Here is a 17068-nt window from a genome sequence, read left to right on the forward strand (position 1 = left end):
CAGGCACGCTGCCTCCGTCCCCCTTCCCCGAGCTCTGACTCCACAGCTATCAACCCATTGGCCGGGAACCGTGGCCAATGGGAGTTGTGGGAAATGGGGCAGCATGCAGAGTCACCTGGCTGTGCCTCCCTATAGGGGGGACATGCTGCTTCTTCTGGGAGCTGCTTGAGGTAAGCGCCGCCCGGAGCATGCACCCCTGACCCCCTCCCATGCCCTCAACTTCAGCCTTGCTCCCCCTGCTGCCCTCTGAACCCCTTGATCCCAGCCTGGAGCAGCCTCCTGCCCCCCAAACCCCTCATCCCCACCACCCCAGCTGGAGCCCTCACCCCCCCCCCAACCTCCTGCTCCAGCCCGGAGCCTCCTCCCTGAACCCCTCATTTCTGACCCCACCCCAGAACCCACACCCCCAGCCCAGAGCCCGTACATCCCTTCCCACACACCAACCCTTGCCTCAGCCTGGAGCCCCCTCCGCCAATGTCAGTCACTAAGTCCGGTAATTTTGTCAAGTGTCCATCGCGCAACATGTTGGTGCTGGTCCCTGAATAGAACCCAGGATTCCTGAGTTCTAATCCTGTGTTCTATCAACTAGACCACACTGCCTATGAAGGTAGACAGAGGGTGAGGGAAAAGCATATAACGTACAAGTAGAACATAGTAGTTCCATGTTTTGCTGTTTTAATATATATATATATATATATATATATATATATATATATATATATATATATATATTGGTGGGTTTTCTAAATTTGATTATTTATGTTTAAATATAATATACTTTAGGTCCAGGGGTGGGAGAGAAGGAAAGACAGCTGTTTTGCCAAGTCTCACAATTTTGTCAGGAGCACTGCTATATGTAGTGCTTTTCTTAAAGCCCCAGCTCCTGGAGGCATGTGTGTGAAAAATCTCAGCTTACTTTTTTTTTCTTTTTTAAATGAAAGTTTTTAGCCTCATGGTTGTGGAGAAAAGCAGGAAAATGTAAACTCTGAAGTCTCAAAAACCAGAAGGCCAAAAAGACAGTCAAAATGTATTATTTTCTTTAAAAAATCCATGATCTTAAGGCAATTTCCTGATATTCTGAGCCAGTTTCATGATATTTGCAAACTTGGGGTTCATAATAGACAGTCTGACAGGGATTAGCTAAAGGAATAAAAACAAAGAAAGGGAGGTAAGAGGATGGGGGACAAAGAATGGAAGAGCATGGGAGAGGGTGCTCCAGTGAAGAGACTGTGAGGATGGGGATTATTGGAGCAAATAGTCAATCAGCAGAGAGGAAAGAATGTTCAGAATAAAAATTGTGTAAAACCATCTGATGATGTACACTCTAGATGGGCCCATAGATAACTGAGGCATAAGGGAGAAACAGAAATGAGAAAAAGCAGTGGCAGGGAGTGGGGTGGGGGACAGTGAGAAAACATTCAGAGGAGGGGAGAGAGAGAGATGAGAGCCAACCAGGGCTACTCCTTCCCCCTCACCCTCCAAGCACCATTGTAAATGATCGCTGCAGAAGATTCCCATCATGCTATGTGTCGGGGACCCAGTTACAGCATGGTTTCATTTGATAGTGTGATGGGGATACAGCTAAGTTCCAGACAAAGTCTTGAGCAAATCATGTCCAAGGCTTTACCATGGTTTGGGAAGTTGGTTAGGATCCCATGTATGCTGCAGAGTGTACAAGTGTTGTAACTAGAACAAGGGATAACTATGTAGTAACCCAGGGGTCAGCAACCTTTCAGAAGTGGTGTGCCGAGTCTTCATTTATTCACTCTAATTTAAGGTTTCATGTGCCAGTAATACATTTTAACGTTTTTAGAAGGTCTCTTTCTATAAGTCTATAATATATAACTAAACTATTGTTGTATGTAAAGTAAATAAGGTTTTTAAAATGTTTAAGAAGCTTCATTTAAAATTAAATTAAAATGCAGAGCCCCTGGACCGGTGGCCAGGACCTGGGCAGTGTGAGTGCCACTGAAAATCAGCTTGCGTGCTGCCTTCGGCACCTGTGCCATAGGTTGCCTACCACTGTAGTAACCTAACCCTCAGACACAGTTTAAAATGATAGTGTAGACATGCCCTATATGAGTGGTCTGAATAGGGTCAGTTAGTTACATTTTCGTATGATGATGAGAACTAGAAAGGGATTTAAGCACTAAACCCAAACAATCCAATAATCATAACTGTAAAGTAACACAGCAGTCATTAATTCAAGGAAGCTGCATTGAAGCATACAGTTACTCTTGGAACCTCTGCTTTGTCTTGAATTCTAGTCCTTGTATCAAAAAGTACTCCATTTTGTGTTACAAGAGATCAAAGTCTGGTGCTGGGCTGGCCATCATGACAGTGCACTCAGACCACCCTTGCGAGTGGAGTGACTTATATTGCTTGTGGCTGCATCACAAGTGGGCTGGGTGGTCTCTGGAAGGAGCTGTCCCCCCAGGCCTCATTGGCCTGAGAGAGATGTAATAAGTGTCCTAGAAATTAGAAATGAAGAGACTCTTTAGGTCATCTAGTCAGTTCCTCTGCTGATGCAGGATCGTGCTGTACAGGATATTTTTTTAGTGCTTTATCAAGGCTAATTTTTAAATGTCTCAAGTGATGGGTCTCCTGCCATTTCCCTGGGGAGACTATTCCCCAATTTACTCCAATCTTTCTCTGCTATTTAGCTTGGATTGTCTTTCTCAGAGCACGTTAATGGGATAAAATGCTTGCTCTCTCATTCACACACACATAAAATATACACTCCCTCCCCACCACCCTGGTTAGCTGAGGGAGGTGTTTAATTTCCTTCCCATCCTCCACTTCTCCACATGCCCCCTGCCAAATCCAGATAGAGGTTATGGGGTTCTTGGGCTACTAATATAGGGGCTTGGAAAGCACTCTCACCTGCACTGGAGGATGATATGCTGGACTTAACATAACCAGACCGTATCAGTGGAGAGAGCACAACACAGGTATCAACTCAATTATGAGTATTTCATAAAACAAAACTATTATTTCTGGCGTACGGTAAACTTGTGGTAAGGGTCTCTAGAGGAAATTTAGGAGGAAAAAATCTCCTGAGAGAAAACAGAAGGAAGTTTAAAAAAAAAAAAAAAAAAAAACAAGCAAAAAAATCAACCCAGTGAATCAAATGTGCGCGGACTTAGCTTAAGGCAAGTTTGTTCCAGAGAAAACACTGGAGCCATTCATTATATAAAATACAGTATCTGGGGTGAGAGAGAATACTGATGAGGAAATGAATGCAGATGAGCCAAATAAAATACTAAGTGTCTTTTATTAAAAGCTAACTGTAAATAATTTTAACGTTCTGTAGATACCAAAAACATAAGGACCGTTAAGCTTTATTGCATATTGTTCATTTCTTATATGTAAGTATGAGGACAATAAACAAAGCCCCGAGATACGGTGCCCATTGTATCAAATCAGCACACCAGCTCCCAAATTTTAAGAATGTTTGCACCAAGATCCAGACCCAAACTTTGGAGTTGGAGCCTATCTGTACTTCAGTTGCAGTATTTGAAAAACCTCAGAGCATTGTTGATATTTCCGAAGTGAACAATAGTGGTTACATCTGGGCTGTCTTGTTTATTTTAGCTTATGTTAATATCTGTGAAAATGTGGATGTGTGACTTGTAATGCAAGTTTGTAACAAGCCAATATGAGCTTTTAATATAGAATCACAGTAACCATTTTTAAAAGTTAATCTTTAGTCTGTATACTGTCCACCTCATAGAAGTTACTGCGTATGAACACACATTTTAAAATGTAAATGTTGCCTTAAACTTATTTCATTATGCAACAGATGTTTAGTGTAACTCTCTTGTTTTTTTTACAGTGATCCAGCTGCCAAAGCACTCTGGGAGTCCTTAATGAATCTCAGACAAAAGGAAGCTGTGATGGAAGTTAGGAGACACCTAGTGGAGGCTGCAAGCAGAGAAAACTTGCCCATTAAGATGAGCATGGGTAAGCATTATAATATACCCTTCACCAGGTGGCTATAATGTGGAATATTTCAGCATCCATACTCCCTTCAGTCCCAAGCATTTAAAGCAGTGGTGCCCAAACTTTTCCTCTCGTGCCCCGCCTTAACAGTAATGGCATGTGTCCATGCCCCCCCTGGGCCGGGAGTGGAACCGGCAGCCTGGGGGCTGGGAGCTGTGGCCTGGGAACCAGGGCCTGGCGGCCTAGGGCCGGGAGTGGAGCTGGGGCTGCAGCTGTGGCCAGGGACTGGAGCTGGGGGTGGGGCCAGAGCGGAGTTGCGTGCAGAGCAGGGCTGGGTGGTGCTCCTTCTCTGCCCCCCTGCGCGGGCTGGCCTGCGACCCGCTCCGTCCTCCCAGACGTTTCTCCACACCCGCCCCCAGGGGGACATGTCCCACAGTTTGGAGACCACTGATTTAAAGCATTTACATTATTCTCTAAATTCTTATCCCATCATAGTCAGTTGGCCTCTGGTGAACTTTGAGGCTGCATGAGAACAATCTGTGCTTAAGCATGATGCAGTTGTGTTTTTGGAGCTTGGTAGTAAAAAAACAAACTTTTTTTTTTTATTTTTTTTAAAGGTTCAAAAGCCTATAAAGTGGTAGAGTTACGTGGAGGATGATAAATACACTGATGCAAGTGCTTAGTGTTACTTCTTGCCTTTGTACTATGAAGTATGACAGTTTGGGGCATGTTTACAGAGAGTAGTCTGCTGAGCTTCTGTTCTCGACAAGCAGACAGTCTAGCTAGTAGCGGAACTGTTGGAATCTGTGCTGATCTCTCTCTCTCTCTCTTTTCTTTTTAACTGAGTTTTTTTGTGAAGCAAGGCCACCTCACAAAAAGCTGAAAACAATATTTAATACGTTTTTAGAGTTAGAGTCTTTAGAAATATGCTAGCTGTGGGACATAAAGGTTTTACAGCTTTTTGAATACGTTATTCTAATTGGACAAAAACAAAACAAAACAAAAATACATTGAAATGCAAGAAGTTAATGGTAGGCTTACATATTTAAACAAGTCATGAAATACAAAAATAAAGGAAGATTCTTGTGATAGTATTAACTCACTCATCTTACCTATTATATATTCTTTATGCACCTGATCTACTTAAAGTATAGATTAATAGACTAGTAATCAGAAATACTACATTTATGTTGAGAGGCAATGTTAATATGCAAATATTAACTTTTTCATTTCATGTGTAATTTATGTTTAAATTACAGCCTTAACATTTTACTAACATACTTAGTTGTGTTTGTTTCTTGTTTGTTTTTGTTCTAAAGAAAAGAAAATGAGATTAGGGAAAAATAGAACAGGTGAAGACAGCAAATGGAGGAGACTGACAAAGTCCTTTTCCAGTTCTTGGAGAGGTTGAGGAGCAACTAGAGATTCTTTACACACACCCCATTCATTCTGAACACATGGACATATTTTAGGGATGTTAAAGAAAACCTTCATGTCTTGAGGACTTCCTTAAAGATCCTGAAGCTATGTAGGAGAAGCACCATTGATAGCCGTCTGACCTCTCTGTGGGAAGGGGGTGGGGAGAGGGAGTGAAGGGGAGGAAGGGCACTGGAATCTCCACCCTATCTCCAGCCTGCCTAGGTGGGAAGGGGTTGGAACCTAGGTGGGGAGTTGGGGGGAACAGCTCCAGTGCAGAGGATGAGAGAAGATATTATCAGATCCTAGATCAAGGAGGTGAAGAGCTATGACAGTCCCAAAATCTTCCCTGAGACTGGAGGGAAAGCACGGAATGAATGAAATATCTCAGGGTGTCTCAATACATTAGACAGTGAGACTATAAAGTATTAGACCTGTGTCTTTGCATGGCTCCATGCTGTTGCTGGGTGTTTCAGTTATATAGGACTCTCCTGTTGTGTGTACCTAGCAGTGACACTTTTTTTCAAATGTCTGATCACTTCATTGTTTATATTCATATTTTCCAAAATGTTTATACTGGACAGTGTCTAAGGATGGATGTGATTTTTTTTTCTTTTGAGCTGACTAGAAGTTAAAACATTCCTGAACAACTTTTTAGTTTTAAAATGTGTGCTTTGCTCTTCAGTGAACTTAATGTATTTTGATCAGTGTGCTAATCAGAGATGGAAAAAACAGATCTTTTTCAATAGAAGTTGTTGGATGAGCCATAATAAACCATTGATGTATTTTTTTTTTCTAATGTACCTTTTTCAGGGCCATGACACAGCTCTGCTCCAGCCAGATTTCCTGCTCCAAGACATCCTGGCATGCACAGTGCTGTTAACACAAGTAGCTGCAAATGAAGCAGCAAACCTGTTTACAAGGAAAATATGTAGAATTTTTTCCCCAGTGTTCAGTGTTTGTTTTTAAAAAGCAAAATTTGTATTTTTTTTTACTCTGTTGTATGTAAATCAAGAATAGAAAACACTGAATAGGGAATAAAAACGGACTTGCTTTACCCCTTAAACAGAGTTACTGTTCTGTCAGTGTTGGTGATACCAACAGTACACTGCAGTCTGGGATGTTTTGAAAGAGTGGGAAGCTGGCAAGTGTGGTAGGGCTGTTGTCACAAATCTACCTAGAAGAAAAAGGGTACAGTAAATTGGGAATATTTGCTTAAATAACCTCAAATGATGTGTGTGAGAGCATCCCCCAGGATGACTTGTTCATTTTGGTGTGATAGAAAGTATTAATTTTTATAACAGATTTTATTTTTGCTTTTAAAAATGGTTTCTCTCACTTTTGAGACTTCATGATCCATTAGCCATCTTTGCTGCTTTATATTGCTAATAAACCAATAACCCTGCCTCCATCCTGTGCTCCCTTCTCCATTCCCATGGTTTCAAATTAAGGGTCCAGTGCTGTAGACTTTTACTCACATGAGCAGAAACTTCAGTGAGAATACTGGCAAGGAGAAGCATTTGCTGGATTTAGGTCAAAGTAGTGTCACAACAACTTTTCCTCCTTAAGGTTTGGTGTTAAAAGTGATTTCTGTTGCGTCCATAGTACACCTCTACCCCGATATAACGCGGCCCGATATAACATGAATTCGGATATAACGTGTTAAAGCAGCACTCCGGGGGGCGGGGCTGCTCACTCCGGCAGATCAAAGCACGTTCGATATAACACGGTTTCACCTATAATGCAGTAAGATTTTTTGGCTCCCGAGGACAGCGTTATATCGGGGTAGAGGTGTATTTGCTTTTATTGTTTGGGGTTTTGTTTTTTGTTTTGGCAGTGGAGGTGCGTGAAATGCTATTTGTGCTTGAAATACTGTTTGAAGCACAGATATAAATTACTACTATTTGTACATGTCTCTCATTTGTTTTTTAAACTGTGGATTCATCAACTCATAACTAGAAGAGCAACAAAGAAAAGCTTTGGGACAGTCTTGCAAATGGAAAAAGGGAGAAATAAGAAGCAAAAGCTAAAAATTAGGGCAGAAGTGTGTGTGTGTGTGTGTCTGGTTTTTCTAGAAACCATAGCTTCTCATTGGCTAATAAATGCAGGGAGCTGCTCCTAATGTCAGTAACTAAATTGTTCAATGATGCATGACTGTTGAATGAAACTTTAAAACTGTACTGTGTCTTTTGAGTGTGCAGTGCCAAATCTATCATGCTACAGAACACTTAAAGCCCCTTAAGGCAGCGAGAAATTAAGTAGCATGTTGCCTATCAGTTGCTTCCTTTGCCTGGGACAAAACAATTCTAGGTACCTCTTTTCTGCCAGATGCCTTTATTTAGTCGAAAGGCCACCTGCTTCCAATATGATTGAGATATGGAGCAGTGAGGCTGGAGAGAAGATGGAGGTGCTTTGAGTCTCTATACCCTCTGCCAAGGTTAACTTTGCACTGTCATAGTTTGGGCTCTGCAGATATTGGTATATTTCAGTGGATAGTGCACTGTCTTCTGCTGCTTAGGAGTAACACCTCGGTCTCTCCAATATTTAGAGAGGATGTTTTGAGGACTTTTAGGCCCTTCCTCATATCAAATATCAAAGGCATCATTTTCCAACATGAAGAAAATCTCTAACACTTTTACTAAAGTCAGCTATCACAAGGTAAAAACTGTTTTATGCTTGACATAAGAAGTGAAATGCATTTGGAAGCAAAACTTTAAATTCCAGTTGGTATTTCTGAGACCTCCTGTTGTGGGCAGCTGGCTGAAAAACTGCATCATGTTTGACACTGGCAGCATGGGGGTCCTGTCTCAGAGATTATAAACCATATTCTATCCTCCTGTAATATGTGTAGAGAAAGTAAAAAAACTTCTGCTTCTTTCAGTGTACTAAAATATCCTTAACCACTCACGGCAATAAATCAAATCACTCTCCTGCCTTCCTCAGTGCGGGTGCGTGTTTGTGTGGTGCATATTTTTCCCAGACAGGCAAATACTAAGGACCAGCTTTTTCCTTTCTTTGATTGGTCTGATGTAATGGGAGCAGAGCACCTGTCATAGGAGCACAGCTTATTCAGTGTGATACCTGTGTATCCTGCAGAGTGCTCAGCACCTCTGCGGGCTGTTGAAAAATGCATCAGCTCTCCCACCCTGGGGTGGGAGGAGAGTGCGAGAGCTTATGAAACCAGCTGTGGAAGAAGAAAAGTTGTCATTGTAACTGTTCTCCTTACATCTGCTGACAGCTCCATTCCCTCCACTCTTCAAGCTGCAAGGATGAACAGAGGGAGAGAATTCTGCAAAGCTGCCAGGAGAGATAGAGAGGGAACAGGTGCTCCTTGCCCTTCCAGCAGCCAAGAGGGGGTTGTGAGTAAGACAGAAGTCTGATCTCACCACTTGGGCACTGTCTTTGAACCTCACTAGTGCTGGGATCTGTTTCCGTGGTCAGCCTTCACTAGTATGCAACTTCGAGTTTCATTTTAATATTTAAACCCAAATAACATTTTAAGCATTAACACACTCAATGAATGGTAAAGATGAAGATTGGTTAGAAGAATCCCAGGAAGCAGCAGCACCATTTGAAGGCTATATACAAATCACCATTCATAAATAAATATGGAATTGTATTCATGCCTTATTAACCACTAAATATCTTCCTATTAGCTGTCAGGTAAACCTCTTCTTGCTAACCTTTCTGTGTTGAACACTTACTACTTACCAATTCCCTGACATTGGGGCGCCTTGGGCATTGGTAGGCCTCAGTTTCTGCTATTCTCTGTCTGTGGCACACAATAGTCTAATCTGTGGGCCGTAATACTTTGGTCTAATTTCAGTTGTTTGGTTTATTGAGCAAGTGCTGGGTGGTGGTGGTGTCTGGTTACATACAGGAGGTCAGACTAGATGATCTGGTGGTCCCTTCTGGCCTTAAACTCTGTGACTCTAAGTATTGGAGAACTTTGGAAACGACTTTTCAGTTGCAGACATAGGGCCCCTGTGCTGCCGGTGTCCCAAATGACATCATATTTCAGCAAAATGTTCACCAGCTGCAGGAGACTCATTACTGTCCCTGTAAGCTTTCATTTAAAAATTCGTGGTGACTTTTACCTTCTGAACTCTCAAGACTGGACTGAGCAAAATGGCTGGTGCCTTCTTATTAAGGGCTTGACTATGGTTCCTTTACAAATCCCTAATTGTAGGGAATTATGACTCACCTGTACAAACTGCCCCCAGGCTTCCGCTGAGTGAATTACAGTGGTTTGTTAGTTGAAAGGAGTGGAGGGGTAGGTTAAATCTCCCCTCTGAACTCATCCATTTTAACAGGATTTTAGTCTGTAGGGACTAATGCTTTAGAGAAGTGGTGGGAAACAACTTTGAGGACATAATGCTGAGCTGAGTAGGAAAGGTGTGGAGTGTTGCTCTAAGGTTCTTTTTGGCTGTGTAACATTATTGCTGGCACAACTATCATCAGATTTGATGAGAGAGCTTCTGGAACAGCTGGAGGCTGTTGTGAGAGGCCTGGATGTCAAGGAAAGTGCAGCAGGATGGGGAGAGCAGCACTGGCAGAATTTTCTGGGAGCTCAGAAATAAATACAATTCCAAGGTGGCAAGATCTCTCTGATGTCTATTAAGGAGGAATTTTGCTGAGAGTGTGCTGTTTTCCCCTCTGAATTCTTCAGTCAGCTTGTGCTGTGGTTTCCAGGTGAGGATAAGAGTTCTGTGGAGTGTGTACCATTTTCAGATGAGTTTTCCTCCCCCAAAGACGTCAAAAGGAAAATTGGCCTCTTTAAGCTGCTAGTAACAGCAACATGGTCAAAGACACAGATGTGATGCCATAATTTTACAATCTCAGTGTGAGATTCCTGTCCAGCTGACTTGCTAGAAAACACTTCAGAAATGTTTATCAAACATACTGATGCTTCAAAGTAGCATCTGGATGAACTTCAGATAATTTTGTTAAAGGAAAACTTGAGGGCCTGGGGAACCATCTCACAGAACTAGACAAAAAACTAGACTAAACTCAAAGGCCTACTAGAGGCCAAAAGTATGAGTTGGCCTCCCTTCTCCATAGGGGAGCCAAATGTGTTTTTTAGGAACTGCTAGATTAGGGAAAAGGGATTTCCTTTTATCCACATGACTTTGCGTCTCAATTAAGAGCATATTTGAATTCCTAAGACTCAGATCTGAGATGAGACTTGAAGGAGGCAGACTAAATTCTAGGTACTATTTTACATTGGGACCATTGTATTATTTTTGAATCTTTATGCTATATTTGGATTATTTATCATGGTTTTAGAGAGAGAAGATGGGTGAGGTAATATCTAATATTGGGCCAACTTCTGTTGGTGAGAGAGACAAGTTTTCGAACTTACACAACAATGCTTTGCCATTTAATACTAAAATTTAATCTTAAATTATTTTACAATACATATGCAAAAATAGTTATTTGGTTTTTGAAGATTTAATTTGCTGTGATGTTCAGTAATATTTTTTTACCATTTGTATTTCTTGTTGTGAATTACTTGTTCATTGTGAGTACTATTTATTGCAATACACTCAATATTGAGAGTGTTTCAAAGGGTGGAACCAAAGCCATGGGGTCGAGATTATTGTTGTGGCAATAGATCAGAGGATTGTGGGAGTTGCTCTTTCCTTTTGATTGGATGTATTTCCCAGAGCAGCCCCAGCTAGTCTGTAAAGTCCAGGTGCAACTCTGGACTTTTCGTTTTGGTTGGTTGGTCTGTTTTTGTTAGAGTTCCATAAATATTTGAGAACCATTTATATCAAGATACTTGGAATACTATGATACTTTATTATTTAAAATAGTAAATGAAAATGAAATAGCTCCATCCTGCCTCTCAAACAACTGTATGTGTATAGTAGTAGATGAGTACTGTTAGGCTATGTCTACGCTACAAATTACTTTGGTATAACTTACTTCGCTCCGGGGTGTGTGTAATCCATGCCCCTGAGCAACGTAAGTCATACTGATCTAAGCGCTGATGTGAACAGCGCTATGTCCGCGGGGACATAGCTACCGCCTCTTGCGGAGGCAGGAGTTATTAAGCCGATGAGAGAGCTCTCTCCTGTCAGCTTAGAGCATCTTCACTAGAAGTGCTTCAGCGGCACAGCTGCATCAGTGGAGCTGCACCACTGTAGGTGCTCTAGAGTAGAAATAACCTTAAATACCAAGAGAAGATAAATATTTGTTCAGTGCAATTCTGATTTGCCAGTGTGTAGATGACTTAGCCATTGTTTCTATATTTTGGTGCAATAGACACATTGTAGCTTTTATAGAAAATCATTCAGTTAAATTAAACAGTTAAAAGGTAGTCTGTTTTCAACAAACCTTTTGCTGAGACCATTTTGGAGGTACAATTATTTAAAGACCTTTGTGATATCCAAGGAGAATGAAGTCAGTTAGGAATGGATGTCTGATGCGACTTGCTTTTGCTTAATTAAAATCAAATTGTTTTTAACAGACTCTGAGGGTATTATTCATGATCAATAACTTAGGTGCAGCTGGATTTTATGAGTTCCATTCTGGAGTTAGGGAACCACTTAAACCAGAGGAGAAATGTTGCTGCTTTTTCAACTTTAGTAGAAGTGCTGCTGCTTGTCCAGTCCTGACTTCCTCTCTGACTCCATTGCTAATCTTGTGTATCTCTTAGTGATCCTCTGAATGTGACAGTCCCTGATTCTGTTGTTGAAAGCTGTGCTATTAACATATTACTTGGCAGTAATAGAAACTTTACTACAAATATCTTTCAGTTGTCTCAAAAACAGACTTGTTTGGCAGTTTTAACAGAGGATGGTAAATATAGGTTGAGTCTGAATCCCTTTATTATGTTCCCTTATTGACATTGTGAATGATCAAAGTTGAAACACCAGTATGGTAACAGAAACAAAGTGCTCTCTGCTGTTACTTTAATCCTCATTAATGGGAAGAAAGCCTTCTCGGTTTCTTCCTATTAAAGTATACAAAATGCAACTTGAAAGTCTTCGTCTTTAAATTTTTAAAGATCCCAGGAGAGACCTAAACTAACTACTTAGCCCAGCATCAGGCTTTGTAAAAGATGGTGGGGTAAGAACACTGTAACTCCCTAGAGTAGTGTGGTAACTCCCTGAGTAAAGTTTGAACTGAAATTCCAAACTTTGGGTAGGAGTGGGATGTGCCTGGAGATTTGGCCTGGCCCTAGGGAACAAGAAAGAATAGCCTGTAAGGTAATTTAGAGAAGGTTAGGGATGGGCATTAGCCCGGAGGATTTTTTTCCTATGGAAAATTGATCTGGAATGCTGTTTATAGAGAGAATACCAACAACTTTTCTGTATGCTGGGGTAATGCAGCCTCTGAAATCTGAAGTAGATATAGAATAGGAAGCAGTCATTTTAAAAAAAAGCACTTGCATGATATTATAAATAACAATACATTTATTGATGTGCTATTTCTAGAGACAGCATCAGTCCAAAAGTATTAAAGACTCAATACTATCAAGTGGAGGGATCAAATAAACTTCAGGAATATCTATAATACTTTTCACAAAAATTATCTGATTACTGTATGATAGCATTACAACCCTATTGCAAATTATTCTTGTGAAGGGGAATTCTGGTTGCTTGGCTCCCTTCTGCCTAAAATCTAAACCTTAACAGTGTTGACTTAGCTTTGCACGCAATATATAACTGTTCATAAATACACTGCTACTTGTCTGTTGTATTTCTTAGCATCAGCATTTATATTTAGCCTGTGTGGCCTTGTGCTAATTCGGCCCACAACAGTACCTTCTTTGGCACTGTTCTAGAGTGATTATGGCAGCCTTCTCCATGTATGTGGCTGGTACACAGGCTGTCGCTAACGCCTTTCCTTGTTTCCCTTAAGATGGCAGGGACACAACTATATTTAGGGTCAAATTGTTCCCTTCTGTGTTAAAAACCATTGAAGTGGACTCGGGCAAGAAATCTCCAAAAGGATCCCTTTGCAAAAGTCCCTTTTGGAAGAGATTTACGAAAGATACTATGTTCTTTGAGAATGTCAGTACATACATGGAATCGTAGTCATAATCTCCTGCCATTTGAAGTGATTATATAAATATAAATAGTGCTTCCTTCCCTGACCCAAGATACATATGGAAATAGAATTTAGAGTGCCTCAGCCTTAATAATTCATTTCCCCAATCGCTGGTAGATTTTGTCTATGTCTTCCTCTAAAGGCCTTTCCACACAAATCTTCTATATTTTTCAGTTGACCTTTTTTTTTTTTATATATATATTTTTCTTCTGGTAGCCTTTGAACATAAGACTTCCTATATATTTCTTCATTAATGGTTTTCTTGTATAGTCAAATATGTATGGTCACACACACTTTCTTAGACATACGTTCATATACCTGTAAATGTACGGTTCTCCAGAGTAGCTCATATGTATAAGGCAAAGCACAGCTCATTTCTTCAGTAAAGGTCAGTTTAAAGTTGAAGTGCTTACTTTAAAGATTTGTAGAGAATTGAAAGTCAAAAGTATAGGAAGCAAAATGATCAAGTATTTTTTTAATCTGTTCTTTTGCATTAAGGTTACACGCACTGGCTCAAAGTGTACAATTTGTGAGACTCACTTGGAGCTTAAAACACTAATCTTGGTCTTTCTTTCCCTGAAATACCATTTTTTTCCTACTTAAAATGCCCCCATTTTTTGTTTGTAATTTCACAGACTTATCTGTGCAGGTCCCACAGCCATGCTTACACTAAAGCAGCATCTGCTTTAGTTTGTTTACTTGTTTGTGTTAAACAAAAGTCAAATGTACTAATGCGTGCAGCCCAACAAGAATCTACAGAGCCTAGCTTCCCAGATCCACTGTGCCCTTCCTATCCCACTGGCCCCTTCCTAGCAGTTTAGTGAGGCTGCCCTTCTTTCTCACTGGTGGGTTGGACTCTATTTTATTAGTTTTAAAAACAAAGAAGTATTTGTTTTTGTAAAGGTTTCCCTTGGTATGTGTGCCCTGTTTTGGTATGTATTCCAGTGACTTCTTATTGCATGTTGATAGTTGGCTTGATAAGTTGCCAGTGTCCTCTAGAGGAGCATAAGAACTAAGATCTAATTTTCGCATATGTGTATAAAAGGAAATTATTGGTCTTTTCAGAATCAGTGCATGATACTCTGTCAAAGAAAACTGATTTCAGGAATTTATACTGGATCTTTCAATTGCTTGAAATGTATTATTTTAATTGAGGATTTATTAAAAATTATTGTGACAAGAAAAGCCCTACTATCAATTTCTTTTTAAAAGGTGGTGTTAGAGGGCTTATTCCTTCACCACCACCCACTTCCCTGGTCCTTCTCGCATGAACAGAGAGCAACAATACCTGAAGTCCAAAGGTGCAAACAATTTGATGTTTATTAGGGTGAACTTCCAGCAAGCTTAAATCCAAGTTACTTTTTCCTTATTTTCGAATCCCAACTTACTTCCTGTTTGCCCCTAATTTATATAGTAATATTCTCAGCTATATCTTAACCAATCATTTTACTGAAATTTACCTAACCAATCCTAACATATTGTAACATGATTAGCTAACCAATTATATCCCACCACCTTAATTAGTTTACACCCAGCAAAATTAATTGTACAGCAGACAGAAACAATTACAGAACCAGACAGAGACTATGCAAATAAACCATAGCAAAGTGGGAACTATAATGACAAAACAATACAGAAGTGAGGATTTTACAACTGCATCTATAAAGACATAAGGGTTTCCCAGCTGTGTCTATTGATAAGTGAGTTCTTACCAAACAGAAAACTATCAAACTAAATTGCCTTTTACATCTTCTAGGCTCTTCCCTTTCTATGGAGGTGATGGATCGGATCACCTTCCGAACAGCCCCAGGTTGCCTTATGTCAATGTGAATAGTTTGGACTGTGAGGATCAGGGGCGGCTCTAGCTTTTCTGCCGCCCCTAGCACGGCAGGCAGGCAGCCTTCGGCAGCACGCCTGGGGGAAGTCCGCCGGTCCCGCGGCTTCGGCGTACCCGCCGCCGAATTGCCGCCGAAGCCGCGGGACCGGCGGACCTCCTGCAGGCATGCCGCCGAAGGCTGCCTGATGGCCGCCCTCGCAGGGACTGGCAGGGCGCCCCCCGCGGCTTGCCGCTCCAGGCACGCGCTTGGAGCGCTGGTGCCTGGAGCCGCCGCTGGTGAGGATGTGACCATATGCTTCCCAGCTTATGGCTGTTCCCACTGCTTAGCCAAAGGCCTTAGCTTAAGAACAGGGCCTCAGACTGTCACAGTGAGTGAAGGCCCTTACACAGATTCTTTCTTTTATACCTCTATAACTAGCTAAATGATAACAAGGAGTCTGGTGGCACCTTAGAGACTAACAGATTTATTTGGGCATAAGCTTTTGTGGGTAAAAACCTCACTTCTTCAGATGCATAGAGTGAAAGTTACAGATGCAGGCATTATATACTGACACATGGAGAGCAGGGAGTTACTTCGCAAGTGGAGAACCAGTGTTGACAGGGCCAATTCAATCAGGGTGGATGTAGTCCACTCCCAATAATAGATGAGGAGGTGTCAGTTCCAGGAGAGGAAAAGCTGCTTCTGTAATGAGCCAGCCGCTCCCAGTCCCTATTCAAGCCCAGATTAATGGTGTTAAATTTGCAAATGAATTTTAGTTCTGCTGAGAAACAGCATTAATTTAACACCATTAATTTGTTGATGTGTTGATTCTACAGAATATTGTGTCCAAGATGTAGAAGGTGCTATTCAGTAATGCAGAGAAAAATATAACAGTAAGGAACTTGCCATTTTCTCAAACAGTGAAAATAAACAAAAAAGATGAGAGGATTTCTCAGGTGCAAGTATCTTTATTATTTATTGTTAATGTTTATTATGGTGTTGCCTAGGTGCCAACCAAAAATTGGGGGCCCATTGTGATAGGCACTCTACAAACACAAAAAAATAGTAGCCCTGAAGAGTTTTTAGTCTAAATAACTTCAGTATGGGTAGAGGTTGGGCACACTCTTTAAATGTCATGAGAAAAAAGTAATGCCTAATGCAATCTTAAAGCACATTGTGGAAGTTCAAAATGTTGCATGCAGATACCATCAGCCTCATGGTCAGTCGGTTGCTTGGTTGGTTGCTTTGTTGATTTGATTCAAAAAGTTGCATTGGAAAACTGTCTTAAAATTTGCTCTGATAATAAGGACTTCGATCAGAACACAGCACACATTTTTACACTTCTATTACTTAGCCAACATGGCTTCTTCCTTCTACAAAGTTCATAGGTTGAGCCCAGAACAAGAAGAAGAGGCTGAAACATGGCTATTATTGGAACATGATTCTAAGATCCTTCCTTGTCTACTGGCATTTAAATATGAAGATTCAAATTTCTACTCCAAAGCTGTTTGTGAAGGAGATTGTCTCTTAGTTCTCTGCATCAAAAATGGTGGAAAGTTGTGGCAGTTACAAAAGAAAGGAGAGTTGAATTCAAATTTTGACTAGCTAGCTCTCCCTCAATCAAGGCTTTAGCACATTGTAATTGGTTTGGTTGAAACTTGGTAATTGTCTTGATATTAAGAAAGCAAATCTGAATGGGAGGACTTAAAAGTTGATAGATTTACTAAATTAAGGGATTTTTAGGGGGGTTCTTTAATTGGTCATTCACTAGGTTTTGTTCTTTTTCAGACCAGGAAAAAACAGCAACCCCAAATATTGGAAGCTTTTTGCAGGTA

General features: G+C 40.9%; 1 protein-coding gene across 1 annotated transcript in view; it reads left to right on the forward strand.

Moving 5' to 3' along the window:
• The window catches only part of SCFD2 (sec1 family domain containing 2), a 294635-nt gene that overhangs the window by 44536 nt on the left and 233031 nt on the right, over positions 1-17068 (forward strand). The window contains exon 3 of the mRNA XM_065405129.1: positions 3836-3963. Within this exon, the coding sequence (XP_065261201.1) occupies positions 3836-3963 (128 nt within the window). The remainder of the gene's footprint in view (positions 1-3835; positions 3964-17068) is intronic.

The sequence above is a fragment of the Emys orbicularis genome, chromosome 5, assembly GCF_028017835.1.
Source record: "Emys orbicularis isolate rEmyOrb1 chromosome 5, rEmyOrb1.hap1, whole genome shotgun sequence".
Classification (NCBI taxonomy): domain Eukaryota; kingdom Metazoa; phylum Chordata; order Testudines; family Emydidae; genus Emys; species Emys orbicularis.